General features: G+C 50.6%; 1 protein-coding gene across 5 annotated transcripts in view; it reads right to left on the bottom strand.

Annotated features, from left to right (window-relative positions):
- Positions 1–7,082: 7,082 nt before the first annotated feature.
- The window catches only part of DCTN1 (dynactin subunit 1), a 30,601-nt gene continuing 20,680 nt past the window's right edge, over positions 7,083–17,003 (bottom strand). For 3 of the 5 annotated variants that reach the window (XM_021699240.1, XM_044918912.1, XM_044918913.1), the window contains 22 exons: positions 16,896–16,974; positions 16,623–16,782; positions 16,406–16,510; positions 16,037–16,228; positions 15,833–15,949; positions 15,453–15,605; positions 14,677–14,837; positions 14,402–14,570; positions 14,061–14,129; positions 13,775–13,837; positions 13,513–13,662; positions 13,188–13,349; positions 12,974–13,105; positions 12,637–12,762; positions 12,248–12,390; positions 11,794–11,960; positions 10,444–10,458; positions 10,119–10,252; positions 9,811–10,003; positions 9,470–9,549; positions 8,847–8,936; positions 7,083–8,232 (listed from right to left, as the gene is read on the bottom strand). In XM_021699240.1, the coding sequence (XP_021554915.1) occupies positions 8,095–8,232; positions 8,847–8,936; positions 9,470–9,549; positions 9,811–10,003; positions 10,119–10,252; positions 10,444–10,458; positions 11,794–11,960; positions 12,248–12,390; positions 12,637–12,762; positions 12,974–13,105; positions 13,188–13,349; positions 13,513–13,662; positions 13,775–13,837; positions 14,061–14,129; positions 14,402–14,570; positions 14,677–14,837; positions 15,453–15,605; positions 15,833–15,949; positions 16,037–16,228; positions 16,406–16,510; positions 16,623–16,782; positions 16,896–16,974 (2,798 nt within the window). In that variant the 3' untranslated portion in view covers positions 7,083–8,094. The remainder of the gene's footprint in view (positions 8,233–8,846; positions 8,937–9,469; positions 9,550–9,810; positions 10,004–10,118; positions 10,253–10,443; positions 10,459–11,793; positions 11,961–12,247; positions 12,391–12,636; positions 12,763–12,973; positions 13,106–13,187; positions 13,350–13,512; positions 13,663–13,774; positions 13,838–14,060; positions 14,130–14,401; positions 14,571–14,676; positions 14,838–15,452; positions 15,606–15,832; positions 15,950–16,036; positions 16,229–16,405; positions 16,511–16,622; positions 16,783–16,895; positions 16,975–17,003) is intronic. The other 2 variants (XM_021699239.1, XM_044918914.1) reach the window with 1 other exon arrangement.

Below are 17,003 nucleotides of genomic sequence, written 5' to 3'. Positions count from 1 at the left end.
ACAGCCTTGGCAGAACATCAAGAACAGACTTGAAGAATAAAAATAACCTTGAGAAGATGGGGAAGAAACCCCATCTTTGATGAGGAAAATGGACAAGGTGCAGAAAAGACTTTTTCTAAACAATTGCAATATATAATATATTTGTTCGGGGGATGATCAGAATACTTACACAGAGCCAGCGGATATTCTTGAAGACCTTGTCATAGAGTTCATCACTGAAATGATGCACAAGGCAATGTCAATTGAAAGACAAGATCAATTACAAGTTGAAGATTTCATCTTCTTGATTTGAAAGGATCCAGGGAAGTTTGCTAAGGTTACTCGTGATTACTGTGAATGAAGAATCGAAACAGGCTGGAAAAGAATTTGATGAAGCCTACTATGGATCTTGACACTTTTTCTAATTTCTGAAGCTTCATTATCTTGTGGGGCAGCCATAGATAGTAACTGAATATTTTCTACAGTAAGGTCCATGTAATTGAAAGATGGAGAAACACAAAATTCTCATGTCTTCAATTTTAGAGTTATATTTGAGATTTTAATTGCCTTTGATATTATCATATTTGAATTACTTACTGGGTTTCAATGACCACACAAATGTTAAATTATCTTGCAAACCATACAGTTCCTTCTGACTTTTGACTCCAAATGATGAAGTAGTACTTGTATTAGGTGTCTTTGTGCCATTGTAAGCTATACTATAGCTGTTTAATATGTGAAATCTAAATGTCACTTTGACCCTGTGATACCTGAAATACGTTTCATTATTTTCAAGTTTCTGGACAACAGTAATCTAACAGATTAAAGATAATGAACTGTTGAGTCACTATATTGTACACCTGAAACTAATATCACACTGTATGTTAACTGGAATTTCAATAAAAACTGAAAAATAAGGATAGTGAACTGGTCTGTGTTTCTGTTAAGTAGAAGATGGTATTGGAATATAGTCTTGTAAGAATGTTTATGTCTTAAAAGATAATTTGCTTTATTCTTTTCTTTAGATAGCGAGTGATATTTTGGAGAAACTAAATTTCACGTGAATGCTTGTGTTGGAAAGCTTTTTTGACTTAAAACCTTTGGGGCTGATACATACTATATGTCAAGTTGTAGAACTCATTCTCCTGGATCAGATTAAAGCTTCTAAAATACATGCTTTTAGTAGTTGGAATGGAATTGCTTAAAGAGCTGATGGCAGAATAAGCATTTGGGGTAGTGTTTTATTAACATATTTGTTAGTTCTTGTTCATTATGGAAATACGTACTTGATTAAAATCAAATATGGCTATGGAAACCACTTCCTCACCTTCCTGTAGTTCAGGATATACATATTTTGTGTGTAATTAGCTATACTTTATTAAATTATTATTGCACTTAGTTTAAAATAAGATTTAAATTGCATTTAAAGAGATCAGTGAATGTTAACTGTTTGTGAAATGGAACATTTTGTGTGCTGTTTATAAACATTATAAATCAGTAATTGGGAAAACTCTACTTTCTTAAGCTATTAATACCAGGAATAAAATACGAAAAATTAAAAAGAAATGACCCATGACCCTAGGGACACAAATCTTTAAGTTGGAAACCCCTTCTCTGTCCCAGAACTAAAACTACTGGACAGTCTTTTTCTTAACTTTCCCATGGCGTGCAAGCTGGTTTATGTCATTTCCTTACTTGCTGTGTATCTGCCGTCTCCTACTCGTTAACAAGGTGGGAATAGTGGGGCTTACCATACCTGTGGCTTACTGTGAAGGGCACAGCAGGCCAGGGAGAAATGACCTCTAACGTCTGTAAAATTCTTCTCCACCTTTTACATTTATTTCAGTCATCTTATGATCCTTGTGCACCTCTTTGTGAAGTCTTATTTAGCAATTTCAGGGGACAAGAAATCCTTGCACTTCCTTCTCCCCTGAGCTAATTCTCTGAAAATGGATAGACTAACCTGAGTGTCTATAAATCCAGAATTTGGGTAGGGATAGGGATGGAGAAAGTTGTCTTCCCTGGGTGCTGTTCTATACCCTTCTTCACTGCATCCAGTGCTGACTGCAGCTCCATCACCCTCTCATGCGTTCACACATCCCTTCCTATGGGAAAAGGTTGTGTCGATGGCATCTCTGCTATTCTTTTCTGTTGGTTGAGAAGCACATCTTTGGCCTGTAGGTATGGCATGGATGAAGGAAGTTCAAGGGGCTGCTCTCAGTTATATTCTAGGGAAGTGTTTGTTTTCTTGTAGCTCTGTCCTGTTGCTGCATGTGAAGCAAAGCTTTCCTTGGTATTCGCCCCATTGTTTAATCATTGACAGGTTTAGAATTTCTAACCTGTCCTGTGGAGCAGAGAGGTTGAAACCACTTAGCTCATGATGAATACCCATGTTGCTATCTGGCCCCTTTCTGTGAACATTTGTCAGTCTTAAAGTTCTTCAGTAGAAATGTGTTACATCGGGGTGCCTGGGTGGCTCAGTCGTTAAGCGTCTGCCTTCGGCTCAGGTCACGATCCCAGAGTCCTGGGATCGAGCCCCGCATCGGGCTCCCTGCTCAGCGGGAGGGCTGCTTCTCCCTCTCCCACTCCCCCTGCTTGTGTTCCCTCTCTCGCTGTGTCTCTCTGTCAAATGAATAAATAAAATCTTTAAAAAAAAAAAATCTTTAAAAAAAAAAGAAATGTGTTACATCATCATTTATAAAGTTGAAGGGTCATAGCTCCAGCTAACTGATGGCTTCCCAAAGTGAAGGCTCTAGTACCCAACACCTAGAGACCCTCAAAAGCAGGTTGCTCTCCCACCACTTTCCCTTCCCTCTAGCCCCCCTTTCCATGTACAATGCTGTGAGGAGAATGTTCCTTCACAGGTGAAGGGGACCTATCAATTTGTTGAATTAATGGGCAAGTTGAGGCAGAAATAAGAGGATAGACTTTCTTAGCACTTATTTGGATGCTGTTATGGACTGAATGTATGTGTACCTCAAAATTCATGTTGAAATTTAATCCTTAATGTGATGGTATTTGGAGGTAGGGCCTGTGGGAGGTGATTAGGTCATGAGTGTGGAGCCTCGTAAATGGGACTAGTCCACTCCTAAGAGACCAGAGAGCTCGCTTACTCTCTTTCTGCCATGTGAGGATCCAAGATGTCAGCTGCCTGCAACTGGAAGAGCACCCTCTCCTGAACACAACCATGTTGGCACCCTGATCTCAGACTTCCAGCTTCCAGAACTGTGAGAAATAACTTTGTTGTTGATTAAGCCACTGGGTTTATGGTATTTTGCTATCACAGCCCAAGCAAAGACTGATGCTTGCAATCTGAATGAAGGAAATCCTTAAATTTAGTTTCAAAATATATTGTCTCTCTTGATTTCCCTCCTTTATCTCTTCCTAACTTTGGGTCCATTTTTTTTTTTTTCATTGTACTCCCCCTCCAGCAGCTCTATGCTTGCAGAACCATGGCAGGGCATCTTTAAAGTTTTAAATAGAAAACACTAAAAGGGGGCGCCTGGGTGGCTCAGTTGGTTAAGCGACTGCCTTCGGCTCGGGTCATGGTCCCGGAGTCCTGGGATCGAGTCCCGCATCGGGCTCCCGGCTCAGCGGGGAGCCTGCTTCTCCCTCTGACCCTCTCCCCTCTCATGCTGTTTCTCTCTCTCTCTCTCAAATAAATAAATAAATAAATAAAATCTTTTAAAAATAAAAAAAGAAAACACTAAAAGGAAAATCTCTACAACCATTTGTGACTAAGTACTGGGAACCTATGTTCTCAATCTTCCTCCTGTTGTGTTTTTTTGTATTCTCAAGATGATTTTATATATATGTGTGTGTGTATATACATATATGTAATATATATGTATATATTGCTGACACATTAAAAATAAAGTTTAAGGCATATGCATATAAAGCATATGTTGTATTGGTGCAATAATGGTAAATTAGAAAAAGGGACTCAAGAGACGACTATTTGTAGTGTATTGTCTTTCCCTTGAACCTTACCCAAATACACATGCTGTAAAACGAAACATTTATGAGACAATCAGGGAAATTTGAACACTGGATATTTGATGAATTAAATTTTTCAGGTGTGATAATGATATTACAGTTTTAAGAGCACTATCTTTTAGGGATACTAAAATACTTTGAAATGAAATGATAAGATGATGCCTGGGATCTGCTTCAAAATAATCTGGAGGGACAGGAGAGTGAAGGGGTATAGAGGAAACACGATCCATCATGAAATGGTAAATATAGGCAAATGGAGATTCATTACACCCTACTCTCATTTGAATGTTGAAATTTCCCATGATAAAAAGTAACAAAACAAAACACAGGGTGACAGACATATATTTACTTGGACACCAGTTATTTGAGCAAGATGAGTCCAGGTCTCACTCCCAAACTCCCCAGGCTTCCGAAGAACGGAGGTCAAACATGCCAGGCCGGCCCTTTGCGCGCCTCAGCAGTAGCGGCCATGTGTCCCTGGCAGCAGCAGTGCCCGTTTCAGCTGGCACATGTGGTAGAGATGAAAGCAGCCTGGGTGAATGACAGGTTTCTCAGTATACCTAGAGGAGAGGGCTACATGGAGCGTAACACCCACAGGGAGGCAGGAGGAGCCCTCACCCTCAGAGCCCGTGTTCTCCAGGTGCCCCTGGGCCTCCTTGACAGGGGTCAAGGTATTCCATCCTACGAAGCTTTGTTCGCTTTCAGCCCCAAGGCTGGGCAGGGCACGATCGGCTCTGGGGCCTCCTAAGTTTCCTAGGATGAGCCTGTGGAGGCTCAAGTCTCTGTACGGCCTCCACTTCTGCTCCCCACTGTGGGATAGCACAGAAAACAGGAACTAAGCAAGCAAATTCAAATTGGGGTGAGGGAGGGAGAACGCCACAAACCTTTGACTCTCCCTCAGGCTTGGCCTGCTAAGAGGAGGAGGAAATAGTGCCTGGATGGTAGAAAAGTAAGATGCTAACTGCCCACAAAAACAAGCCTAAAGCTGGGGCACCAAGGACTACCTCTCCTTTGGGACCCAAAATATGATTATTTGTGTCATAAATATATGTCTTGGGAACTGGCTGCTTGTATGTCATTTCATTTGTTTAATATCAGCCTCTCCCAAGTATCCTTTTTTATTGAGTACCTGCGTCAAGCATGCTATCTCACTTAATCTTCCCCTGAAGATTACCCGTGGAAGGAATACAATCTGAGGAAGGTGCAATTAGCCTCAGTACAGATACAGAAACTGAAGACGAGAGATTAAGCAACTTGCCCAAATTCACATGGCTTATAAGTGGGAGAGCTGGGATATGAGCCTTATTCTTACTTCACAAAGCTGCTGCCATGTTGGGGAAAGTGCTGTTGACCCTGGGAATCTGTCCAAGAACCCCCAAAAGACAGGGGTTCCTAGTTGACAAGATTGAGACTGCTCATACCCTGCCCCTGCCAATTGCCAGCCAGTCTGCTTGGTTCTCACGTCACAACTGGCAGTTGCGTGGATGGATTAAAGGAGGCCGTTCCCATGCTATGCCCCATCCATCGTACAGAGTGCCTCACTAGGCCTCTCTCCCCGCATCACCACACCCCAGTTTCCAGAAACCTCTTGGGCCCCATGAGCAGCTCCCATTGCCACCCACAGGCAATGATGCTTGCGTCAGCTGTCTGCCATCCACTGGCCACCCAGCTTCCACAATTGAACATTGGCACAGTGCACACATGCTGCTCTCTCCCGTTTCTTGCCACCATGACCCAGTTTCTGCTCCCTCTATCGCACTGAGACTGCTCTGGTCAGCTCACCAGGCATCTGAGAATCAGGTGCTACTTTCTAGAATGCAGCCACATTACCTCTGAGCTGTATCACAGGCTGTTGACTACCTCTCCTGAATCTCTCCTCCTTGGCCCTGACATTTCCTCTGGGGGCCTCTGCTCCAATCGATGTTCCCTTGGGCTCTAAGGCAGGCTCTTTAACACTCAGGACTGCCCAGGGCTCTGCCCTCTCCCAACCTGGACACCCTCCTCAGGTGACTTGTGGCCTCACCTGATTTCCAAGCCTTCAGTTGCTTGCTCTGCCTTGACCAAGTCCTGTATGCCAATGCCCTTCTGTTCACCGTGCTACTTCAGGACTTGGGGGACTGCAGGCATGGGATCTGGCTTTCCTGGTGGCCAAGTAATACAATCCCAGCAAGTGAGGGAGAGCAAACACCTCACAAGGCAAACTTGGAGCAACGAAAGACAGAAGACAGGAAGGAGAGCAGGCTAATCTGCTCTCCATTCCTCCATCAAGCCCAATGTAATGTTGCAGCCAGGCATGGTGTTTGTGAAGTCTATCCAGAGACAGCACACATGGGCAGGTGACTAGTTGTGTCTTGGTGAAGCAGTGGGCAACTCATTAAAACAAACCTTGTTTCTTCTTTCCTGCCTAGTTTCCCTCCCTTTCCCTCACTCGCAGTGCTTTGGGACTGCAATTACTATGAAACACTAGCACTTCAGCTTTGCCTCTGGTTCGGTTTTCTAAGTAACCTGAATTAAGACCCTACACCTCATCCAAACCAACCACCACTGACACAACTCATCCCCCAAACTGTATCTCCAATCCAGACTTCTCTGCTGAGCTCCAGACCCAGCTAGCTCCAACTGCCAATGGCCATCAGCACTCAGACATTCTTCTAAGCACCTCATATCCATTCCAAAATGAAACTCACAGTTCTCCTTCCCAAACGTGTTTTGGGGGATGCCGAGATAAAAGACATCTTCTAGAGACTCTCAGTCTGTCTACAGTGGGTGACCGAAGAAGGGTTAACTGATGACTACAATGACAAGAGATGCTTCCCGCTAAGAAGCAGTACTGCAGATGCGTGCACTGGGAAGAGAAGCAAGGCTGCCGCGCACCAGGCACGGTGCTGAAGCTGGCACGCGTTATCTCTTTTAGCCTTCATGGCAACCCTGGGAGGAGGCATTCTTCCCATTCTGCCGTTGAGAAAACAAACCAAAGGTTAAAGACCTTTTGTCAAGGAACAAAGCAACTAAATCCAAGCACCTCTGGAAAAAATGTTCATATTCTCTGCTCCCTCCAGTACGGGAGCACCCAACAGGCCACAGGAATTGGAGATTTCCTAAGGTGGCAATGCCAGAGCTGTCTTAATAAACGAACAGGATGTCAGCTGAAGTGGGGTGGGGCAGGCAGGTGGAGCGGACAGGTGGCTGGCATTCTGGGCAGCGGAAAGGGGCCTGAGAGAGCACAGGGTGGCAAAGCAACAGCAGGGATTCACTAAGGGAAGGCCACAAGGCACACGTGGACAAGTATCCCCACGAGAGGCTGGAGAGATGGGCAGGACCCAAAACACAGATAGCCTTGTGTGCAATTGTAGTGAATTTAAATTTTAAGTTCTAGATACTTAGAGAAACTACTTCAGGATTTTATTTAAATTATAAATTTTAGTTGGAAGAACCATTTCAGGATTTAAAGCAGGGAATAACGTGGCCCAGTTTGCATTCTGGAAAGGTCCCTCTGCTGTGAGTGGGAACTGGTTGACAGATGCATGGAGGTAGGGTGGCTGAACCTAAGTCCTGGCCCTAACTCCATAAAGAACTTAGGTGCCAAGCCCCTGGTCTAGCCCCTTTCCCCTTGTTCACAGTAACTTACCACACGTGAATGTGAGGGGCACACTGTTCCACTGGTCTCTACAGAGAGGGGCCCTCAAATCTGGCACAGCCAAAGCCTCCTCAGCATCCCTTCTGCTCCACTCCTGCTCTGAACCAAAAGGCCCAAGTCCCACTCCCAAGACCACACAGAAAGCACTGAAGCAGAGTTGCTTTAATCAAGGGGTGAAGTCCTCTATCAGGGGGACCTCACTGAACCTTTGGTGGTGGGGTCTCAGCCTACCCCCCACATGCCCTGAGGCCCCTCAGGAAGGAGGGAGCAGCTGAACAGCAAATCCTGGCAGAGGCCAAGGAATGGAAATAGGGGAACCCAAGTCAAGGGGCAGGGCACTGACAGGTGGAAGTGAAGCTGAACAGGGCAGGAACAGCTGTGCACACACAGTTCTACAATGGGGACTAGCTGAGGTGGCTGTGCATCAGGCAGAGTGACACCCGGACGGCGGAGGGTAGAGGTGGATGAGGCGGAAGGAGCACTTAGGAGATGAGGCGACCATGAAGCTGGTGCAGCTGCTCCTGGGTCAGCACCAGCCGGTGTCGCTGTCCAAGGCCAGCTGCGCACGAGAAGGTCACTTTGCCCATGTAGACAGTGTCGTCTTGCTGCTCCTCCTTGGCCTGGGAGTTGGCAAGGGGAAGAGGTCCCCAGGTCAGAGGCTCATCTGAGCTGTGTACCACTGACAGGGACCCTGAGCACTGAGACAAAGGCAGCCCCCGCGAGACGGACTTTGGGGCTCCTAGACTATGGTGACCACGTATTCCAAATCAGTCTGAAAAGGGAGTTTTGAGCCTCTCCTGGCGCCAAAAGTCATAAAAGATGTTTAACTGCTAAAATACTGGAATTTCGGGGCACCTGGGTGGCTCAGTCGTTAAGCGTCTGCCTTCGGCTCAGGTCATGATCCCAGGGTCCTGGGATCAAGCCCCGCATCAGGCTCCCTGCTCCGCGGGAAGCCTGCTTCTCCCTCTCCCACTCCCCCTGCTTGTGTTCCCTCTCTGGCTATCTTTCTCTCTGTCAAATAAATAAAACCTTTAAAAAAAAAAAAAAATACTGGAAATTCTGGAAGCACTACAAGCACTCCTGAGTTGCTTACAAGTAAGACTTGGCCAGTTAACTCAGGACGTGCAGTTGTTGAACCTGAGACCCCAAAGGCCTCTTCATATTCTGGGGGAGAGGGGAAGGACCCACCTGAGGCCTTGATACTGCCCATCCTCCTCCCCATGCTCCCTCTTACCCGAAGGAAGGCTGACGAAGGGAAGGTGGCAAAGTCAGTGGGGACTGTGGCTCCAGGGCGCTGAGATACGGTCTCCTTAAGGACCTCATCCTGGCAAGGAGTAGAACAAGGGTTCATTTAGGGGACCCCCTCAGGCTAGCCCAGAATCTTCTTGGTTTCACAGGGACACTAATATCAGGAGGGGCAGGGACCTGGTCCTCTCTGTCACCATACTTTTGCTCTCACCTCCAACCGCATCCCCACCCAACATCCTTACTTTACAGATACTTATCCTTTAAAGCCCAACTCAAACTCTACAGCTTCTGGGAAGCCATCCCCAACCATTCTACCCCACAGTGATCTCAGCACTAAAGAAGCTGCACCCAAACCCCACACTCTAAAGATGATCCTAGCTCAACCCATTTTGTTGATGAGAATCTGTCTTCTGTTTGCACCAAGACAGTGAGCTTCTGAGGCAGGAACCCTGCCTTGCCCTCCACTTCCTCCCCAGTGGGCTGTCTAGCACAGGGCTGGGCCCAGAGGAACTCTGGGAGTGCCTATGGAAATGAATGTGCTAAGAGCTCCAGCAGGGAACGTTATGACGCAAACTCTGTAGACTGAGGAAGAGCAGGGTCTGAGCTAACCTTGAGCTTCTCGATGGTGTCGCTTAAGGACTTGAGCTGAGCCACCTGCTCCAGGAGTTGGGCCGACGGGCTCTTGGCAGCTGTGGGGAAGGAAGGCTAGTGAGGCCCACTGAGGCCCAGGCAGGCAGCTGTACTGGATTAAGGGTCAGGAGTGCAGATACTAGACCCTCTCGTGGAGCAGGTCCGTAAGAGAACGGGTGAATCAAGCAAACTGAACACCAAGGCCAGAAAGCAATGCAAGGAAGAGCCTCTACAATATGGCAGCTGCCTGGGTAGGGGTTATAGCCCTGGGGCAAAGGGAGGGGGTACATTATTCATCTCACGGGTTGGTGGGTCCATACCAGGGCTGGAACGAGTGATATCTATTACGTGGGTATGTGTGCTCAGTTGATTCAACGTCTCCAACAGCTGGCTGGTCTTACGATACAGTGCACCAGCTGCTAGCTCACTGTCAGGGCCCTCGTGAGGTGAGGGGGAGAGCTTTGCCACATGCAGAGGGGGCAGGGCTGCTAAAGATGCCTTCATCTGGGCTCCCTGTTGGGGGAAGAAGAGGAATGGTGGTAAGAGGTGACAGAAGGCTCTGCCATCTATCATCAATGGGGCAGGTGGACTCCACCTGCACCCCAGTCCTTCCTGTGACCCCTCTCACCTTGAGGATGCTATTCTCATGCTGGAGCTGGGAGATGTGCAGCCTCATGGCAGAGATCTGCTGAAGCAGCAGTGGTGAGTCCTTCACCAGCCCGGGGCCTGGCACAGACCCTGGAGCCTGCCCAGGGGCACCTCCTGTATGTACCAAGACAAGTGTCATCAGCCCCAAGTGGAGAGAATGGAAGATGGGCCCCATCCCTGCTCATCCCCTTTCGTTATCCACTCCCACCTCCAGTCCTGGTTGCTCCCAAGGGGGGAGTCTTACCCTGCTCCCCCAGACCCACTTCGCACAGCCCTGGTAACCCCTCACCAGGGCAGCTCTCTACCTCGCTGCTGTTCTTCTGTGCTCGGGATAGCCCAGGTGGGAGCAGGAAGAGAGGAAAGAGGAGTTAGACAACTTGGGGGTTAAGGGGCCACACCAGAGGAATCCTGGACATGACCTATAGGAAAACCCTTTCCTAACCATCACTCCCCCTCAAACAAGACCCTGCCCCTGCTCTCTGCGTGAAAGAGGGGCAAAGTGTGAGGAAGAACGGCAGCAGGAGTGTGCGCTGCAGGAAGCACTTGGGGCAGGAGGCGTTCCTGCTCCCTGCCTCACACTCCATCTCCAAGAAGGGCAGACGGAATATACTCGAGACCCCGAGACCCCAAGATGTCTGTACCCTTAGTGTTCCGCAGCAGCAAAGCTGAAGTTGAAGGTGCAGCCGCACTCCCTGTTCCTCGGGTTCCCCATTGTTCTGGGGCAAAAGATGCGCTTTTTTGGTGGGAAGTTTTGTGAATCAGAACCAGTATCTGTTTAGAAAGCCTGTGCTACAACAACACAATGTGGTAACTCTGGAGACCCCTTGCCTAAGGAACAGGAACCAACTGTACCACAGGAGTCCAAAGCCAACGAGTACTCAGTCACCTCCCAAGAACAAGAGGCACCAGTGAGGGGGGCTTTGATGGGAACAAGACCCTAGGAAAGGCCAACTGACAAGACAGGCATAGCTCTGGAGCTCTGGAGGGAGCTCTGGAGATCCTGAGGGCTTCAGGGCAAGGAGTCTGTCTTCTGGAGCTAAGAAAAAAACTAAAAAACTACGGAGCAGACAAGAACTAACGTGGCCAGGAAAACTGGGAAGACTGGGCCTCAGAACCGGAAAAACTCCAGGTAAGGAGCCCTGACCACACTAGAGACCAGGCAGAGGTCAGAACACAAGCCCCAAGTGGAAATGGGAGAACTCAGCAATGGAAGAGACAAGCACACCACAGGGTAAAGCCACGAAAACTCAGTAGGGAGAAATAAAAAGCGCAAGCAGAGGAGCAATCAAGAGCAAGCATGGCTGGATACAGCAACAGAGTTAGCCTAATCTGCTGTAGGCTGATCACCCTCTGGGATATAGGGCTGGCACAGAAAGGCCAGACCCAGAAGGGACATCTGCTAGAGTCTAACTGTCATCGTAATTCTGAGCTCCACGGACAAGCTGGTAATGCCTCACCTTGATCAGGGGGTCTCTGCGCGTATCTCCAGGGGAAGTAAAAAGCCTGGTAAAAAGCTGTCATAGAGCAAAACTGGGCGAACACATTCCTGGCTGAACATCCAGTAAGAGGGGGGCAGAAGTCAAACTGAGGCCAAGGACAGGAGGGAAGCCATTCATTCTCCTCTGGGCCGACGTTGCCTGTCCCACTACACTCACCACCAGCAATGCCAGAGACCAGGGTAGCAATACCCGAGGGAGGGGGCCCCCGGAGCCCCTCGATCGTGCGCTTCGACTGGCTGTTCAGCCGCTGCTTTAGCTCTGCCTTCTCTGCCTCTAGCTGGTCAATGTCAGCTTGGAGTGCATCCATCGTTTCCTCAAACTCTCTGTGAAAGAGAATCTGGGCTTAGGCAGTGTCCCTTCCCTGGAGCCCCACCCCGACTTCTCAGTCCTGACAGGTCCTCGGAGTAGCCCTGCTAGTGAGGAGCCAGGAGCAGCACATGCTCTGACTGGGGTGACACAATGGGGTTGGCAGTGGGGAAGGAAAATGGTACCTGCTCCCCTGGGGAGAGTCTCACTCTGAGAGGGCCTGGGTAGGGGGATGGGTTAGGAGGGAGAACGGCCGGCTGGAAGGAGGAGTGGGATAAGCAGGGACCCAGGGAAGGTGCCTGACTTCTCCTTCTTCCGCAGCAGTGCCTGAGTCTCCTCCAGCCGAGTCTGGACTTTCTCGATGCGCTCGTCTGCATCCTTGGCAGCACTGTCCAGCTTCTTCTCCAGCAGACTTAGCCGCACATTGGCCTCACTCAGCTCCTCCCCCTGGGCAAGGGCAGAGAGTGTCTAGTTCCCTTACATCCTCTCATGGGCCCGAGGGACCCGGGATAGGCCACGAGCTAGAAAGCTGCGAAGGGCCCACAGGTGCTCCCCCCACTGATCACAGGTGCCACTTCTCCCCTCAACTCCCAACCAGTCCCAGTCCCAGGAGATCCCCAACACTCAATGCTGTCCTGTACCTCAGCAACATTTCCTGGCCCCCCAGATCCTGAGCCTACCCTACACCCTCACCTTGATTTTCAGTGACTTCTTCAACTCCTTGATAACTGTCTCTCGATCTTCAAGCTTCAAGCCCAGGCCTTCAGCATCGGTGATCTCCGCACGGAGGGCTGCAGCCCTCAGCTCAACTGGGGGAGGCTAGGGGTCAGGTGGGAGCAGAAGGCAGGGATGGGCAGAGGAGGTCACCAACATGGTCCTTCCAGAGAGAGCTGGGTATAGGGAAAGCCTTGCCTTCCAAGCAGGGTGGTGCTCTCCAGATTCCCTTCTCCCGCCTCCCAGCCCTCCCACAACCAGCAGCAGCTCTGGCAGTCTGGCTCCTCTGGAATCCTCCAAAGAGCTCCCTACCCACCTTGCTGGGGGGCCGCTCTGCATCATACTCGCCCTCCTGCATGGCTGTGGCCAATTTGTTCATGGTACTGATGAGGATGTTGCTCGACTGGCGCAGACACTCATAGGGACTGCTGGAGGGGGTGCCATAGATCTACAGGGGCAAGGGCAGCAGTGAAAATCCCATATTGGCCACAAGACTCCACCACCACCTCTGCCCAGCCGTCCAGGCCCACCTGCTCGCTTGCTTTGAAAGCCAGCTCCTCCAGGGCGGCCACGGGCAGCCCCTCATTCTCTGCCAGTGGGGCAATGAGCTGGGCTGCAGCAGCTGCCACCTCCTGCAGCACGGCCACCACCCACGTCAAGTGTTTCCTGCAGTCTAGGAGTGTGTCCGATACCTGTGCAACAGCCCAAAGTCAGGAGCCCACCCTGGGTCCCGCGCCACAGCTCCCAGCTACCTCAAGACCGTTCTTATTCCCTGACCAGATGCAGATCTCAACGCTCTAGGCCCCTTCTGCTTCTCCTCAGCTTCCTTTCCTTCCCCCCTTCGCTGCCCTAAACCTGTGGTCCAAATGCCAGTGCGGATGGGATCCCAGGAGCATCTGTCCCTGGCATTCGCCTCCGGATCTTCTTGCAGAACTGGCGGATGTCACTGCACGATGTTTCCAGGTCCCGGAGCAGGAGGGCAATATCTGAAGCCTCCTGGCCACCCTAATCAGGGAACAGGAAATAGATGGGGAACCAAGAGAGCATTAGGGCTGGAGGTGAGGAGGTGGGGACTAACGAGGAAGAGGAGGTCAAAGAGATCTGGCTGTGCTCTCACCTGCAAGAAGGCACGCAGCCGTCCCACCTCCACGCTCATGCAGTCCAGGGCACTCTGGGTGAACTGTAAGGACAGACACGTGTGGTTGTCAGCCCCCAACAGGAGCCCTTCTGCCCCATCACCATTTCTAAATAGTCCCCACCCTCCGCCAACAGAGATTTCGGTTCTCTGACTTCCTGATCTATTCCAGTCTTATGGGACGGCCCTTGAGGGCCAGATCTCTTGACCTGATGTCCTCCACTGCTGATCTCTACAGAGGGCTCAAACACTGGCCCAGACGCCTCACCTTAATGTGGTCAGCCAGCTGCATGGTACTGTCCTCGGGCTGTTCGGCAAGATGAATACTATACAGATGCTGAGGAGAAATGACAGAGAGACAGCCTTTAGATCTTGGAAGGATGGAGAATTCTCTCCAAACTACAATTTGAGCCCCGGTCATCATAGGATTCCAGAGGTGTAAGAGAATCTGAGTCCCCAAGGAGCTGCATCCTCAGGCAAGTTCCTTTAGGAGCAAGCCAAGCCTTAAGCAGCCAGCCTAGGACACACAACCTCGGCCACACTGGCAACCGCCCCAGCAAGAGAAACCTTCCCCCCCTGCTGTGCCAAGCCTGAGTTCTTGCCCCAGACCTGGTAATACTTGATGGCCTTGGTGAGAGGCTCTACGTTGACAGTCTCATCCAGCTGATCCTTGTGTAATAGCTCAATGAGGAAATCCAAGGAGCGCTCGTGGGCACTCATCTCAGGGTAGAGGCTGCCGACCTTCTTATACACGTCCACGTTGCATTGAGAGAGGGCGCTAGAGACCAGAGAAGGGTCTTCTGAGGCCAAAGCCTGCCAGGCAATCTCAGTTCCATCCAGTCTTGGCCCTGTGGTCCCAGAGCAGGGGCCAGCGGGTCACTTACTGCTCATAGCGGTGGAGTGTGGCCTGCAACAGACTCAGCGAGTACACCAGCCCAGCAGCAAAGCTGAGCTGCTCCCCTGCCGCTCCTCGGAGCCCAGGCCGCTCTGAACAGTTTTCGCTTAGTTCAAACTTCTCCTGGGCCTGCTTCCGGATCAGCTCTGCCTGTGGGAAGAAGCACCAGAAACCTGGGGCTCAGAGTAGAGGATGGAGAACACAGACTCGGGAACACAGGACACAAAACTGAGCAACTAGGTTGGGGGGGCACACATGGATCCATGTGGAGGAGGAAAGCAGAAACAGCTCTTAGATGGGTAGGGAGTCTCACCTAGGGAAAGGATAATGATGTGATTACTGGCGGTTGTGAAGACTTGGGATGTGAAGATGAAAGGGTAGTGAACCAGTGGGACCAAGCTCTTTCCTGCCTTAAAGCTACTGCTTCTGCTACCCTTTTACTTGAATTCTATCCTGATGGTTATCCCCCCACTAACTCGTAGTCATCTTCTGGGTCTCAGTTCAAATGTTCTTCCTTTGGTGCCACCCTGACATCTAAATCAGAGCCCCAATAGTGCTGTCTCAGAGAAGCCACCCGCCCTTCACAACCCAGGGCCTGTAATACACATCCATCTGCGACTTAGCTGACTGCATTCCTCCACTACAAGATCAACTCTCTGTGAGCAGGGACGCTGACTGCTCTCTTCACTTGGCATCCTCCAGATCTGCTACACAGCAAGTTCAACAGAGTCCTGCTGAACACGTGATTAGACTGACTGGCCATACCTTGCAAATGAGACGAGGCATGAGCAGCAGCACGAGGACGCAGTCATGGTCCCCACCCGGCCGAAGGAAGCTGTCGGGCATGAAGGCTGTCAGCAGGGACATGTGCCGGTTGGCCTGGGCCACCTCCATCTGCCTCAATTCCATCTCAATTGCCTGTGAAGTGGACAGGTAGATGGGCTCTCAGCCAGGCTGAAGAGAGCCTCGGAACTACCATGCCTTGTTCCACCAGGACCCCTGCTTCTGAGACAAGTTTCCGCCAGGAGTCTTCCAGACCACCACGCAAAGCATCCCCTCCTCCAGCCACGTGGAGTCCAGACACCGTATCAGAGCAGCCCACAGCCACAGCCAGGGTGGATGCCCCAACACTCCCCAGTCCTGACCTTCGCATGAGCCTTAGTCTCAGCAAACTTGATTTTGAAGTCAAAGGTCTCCGGGGGTGGCTGCTGCTGTCTCTCCGCAGATGCTTCTTGCTGGTTTGTCAGTTCCCGGTTCACATCCTGGGAGAAGAGACAGCGATGAGGCATGGCTGGGTCACGAGGGAGCCCGGGGTGACTGTGGGTGGACAGCAGGGGGTACACAGGCACCTGCAGGTGGGCGGTCAGCTGGCGGTACTTCTTTATGGTTTGCTGGTAGTCTGCAACCGTCTCCTGGGCCGCCTCCACACGCTTCTGGGCCTCCCGGACCCGTGCGCCCGCCATGTCCAGCTGCTCCCGCAGCTCCAGTTCTGTCTCGCGCGCATTCTCCTGCAGCTCATCGTTCATCTCATTCATCGCTTCCTGGGAGGCCACAAGGCAGTCGGGGCAAAGGAAAGGCAGAGTCAGGGTAGCAGGTCAGGGAGGGGCCGCTCGCCACATAGCCTGCTCAAAGGTCAGGGGTCACGTCAATCCCTCTTTCAGCAAGTGCCTTCCAAATGCCCTCCATCAGGGTGGGAAGTCAGGGGTCTATTCTCTTACCAAGTCCCCCACGGTCTCTCTCAACTCTCGCACTTTCTCTTCTAGATTCAGGTTCCGGTCTGTTAGCATCTCCACCATCTCCTCAGCACCCAGAGCAGCATCCACCTGTGTTACAGGGAGGGAACAGGGAGAACGGCTGCTGAAAGGTACCTAGAAAGAGGAGGCACAAGCCTCACAGGAGAGGGGTCCCCTGGGCCAGGGCCTGGGCTCCCCAGACCTGCTCCTTGAGCTCATCTATGGTGCTCTCTGCCTGGCTCAGCTCCTCCTGCAGACGCTCCCGCTGCTGCCTCACAACCTCCAGCTCTTGGTTCTTCTTCTCCATGAGCTTCTGGAGTTTCACGTGCTCCTGCTTCTCTGAGGAAGAAAGATCCCGCATCCTGTGGGGAAGCAGGGAGGGAGAAGGGAGAAAGTGTTGTGTCTGAGTCACTGGCGATGGGCACTCTAGAGACAGGAGAGTGAGCCTCGGAGCCAAGCAGGGAGGGGACCCTACCTCACCAGGGCGTCCTTCAGGCGGGCGTTCTGCTCCTCGAGCTGCTTGAGCTGATAACTGGACGCTGCCCCGTCTGAGCCTGGGGAAGACCATTAACACTTTCAGACA

Source organism: Neomonachus schauinslandi, chromosome 10 (genome assembly GCF_002201575.2).
Source record: "Neomonachus schauinslandi chromosome 10, ASM220157v2, whole genome shotgun sequence".
NCBI lineage: Eukaryota > Metazoa > Chordata > Mammalia > Carnivora > Phocidae > Neomonachus > Neomonachus schauinslandi.
This window is presented reverse-complemented; position numbering and strand designations above follow the sequence as displayed.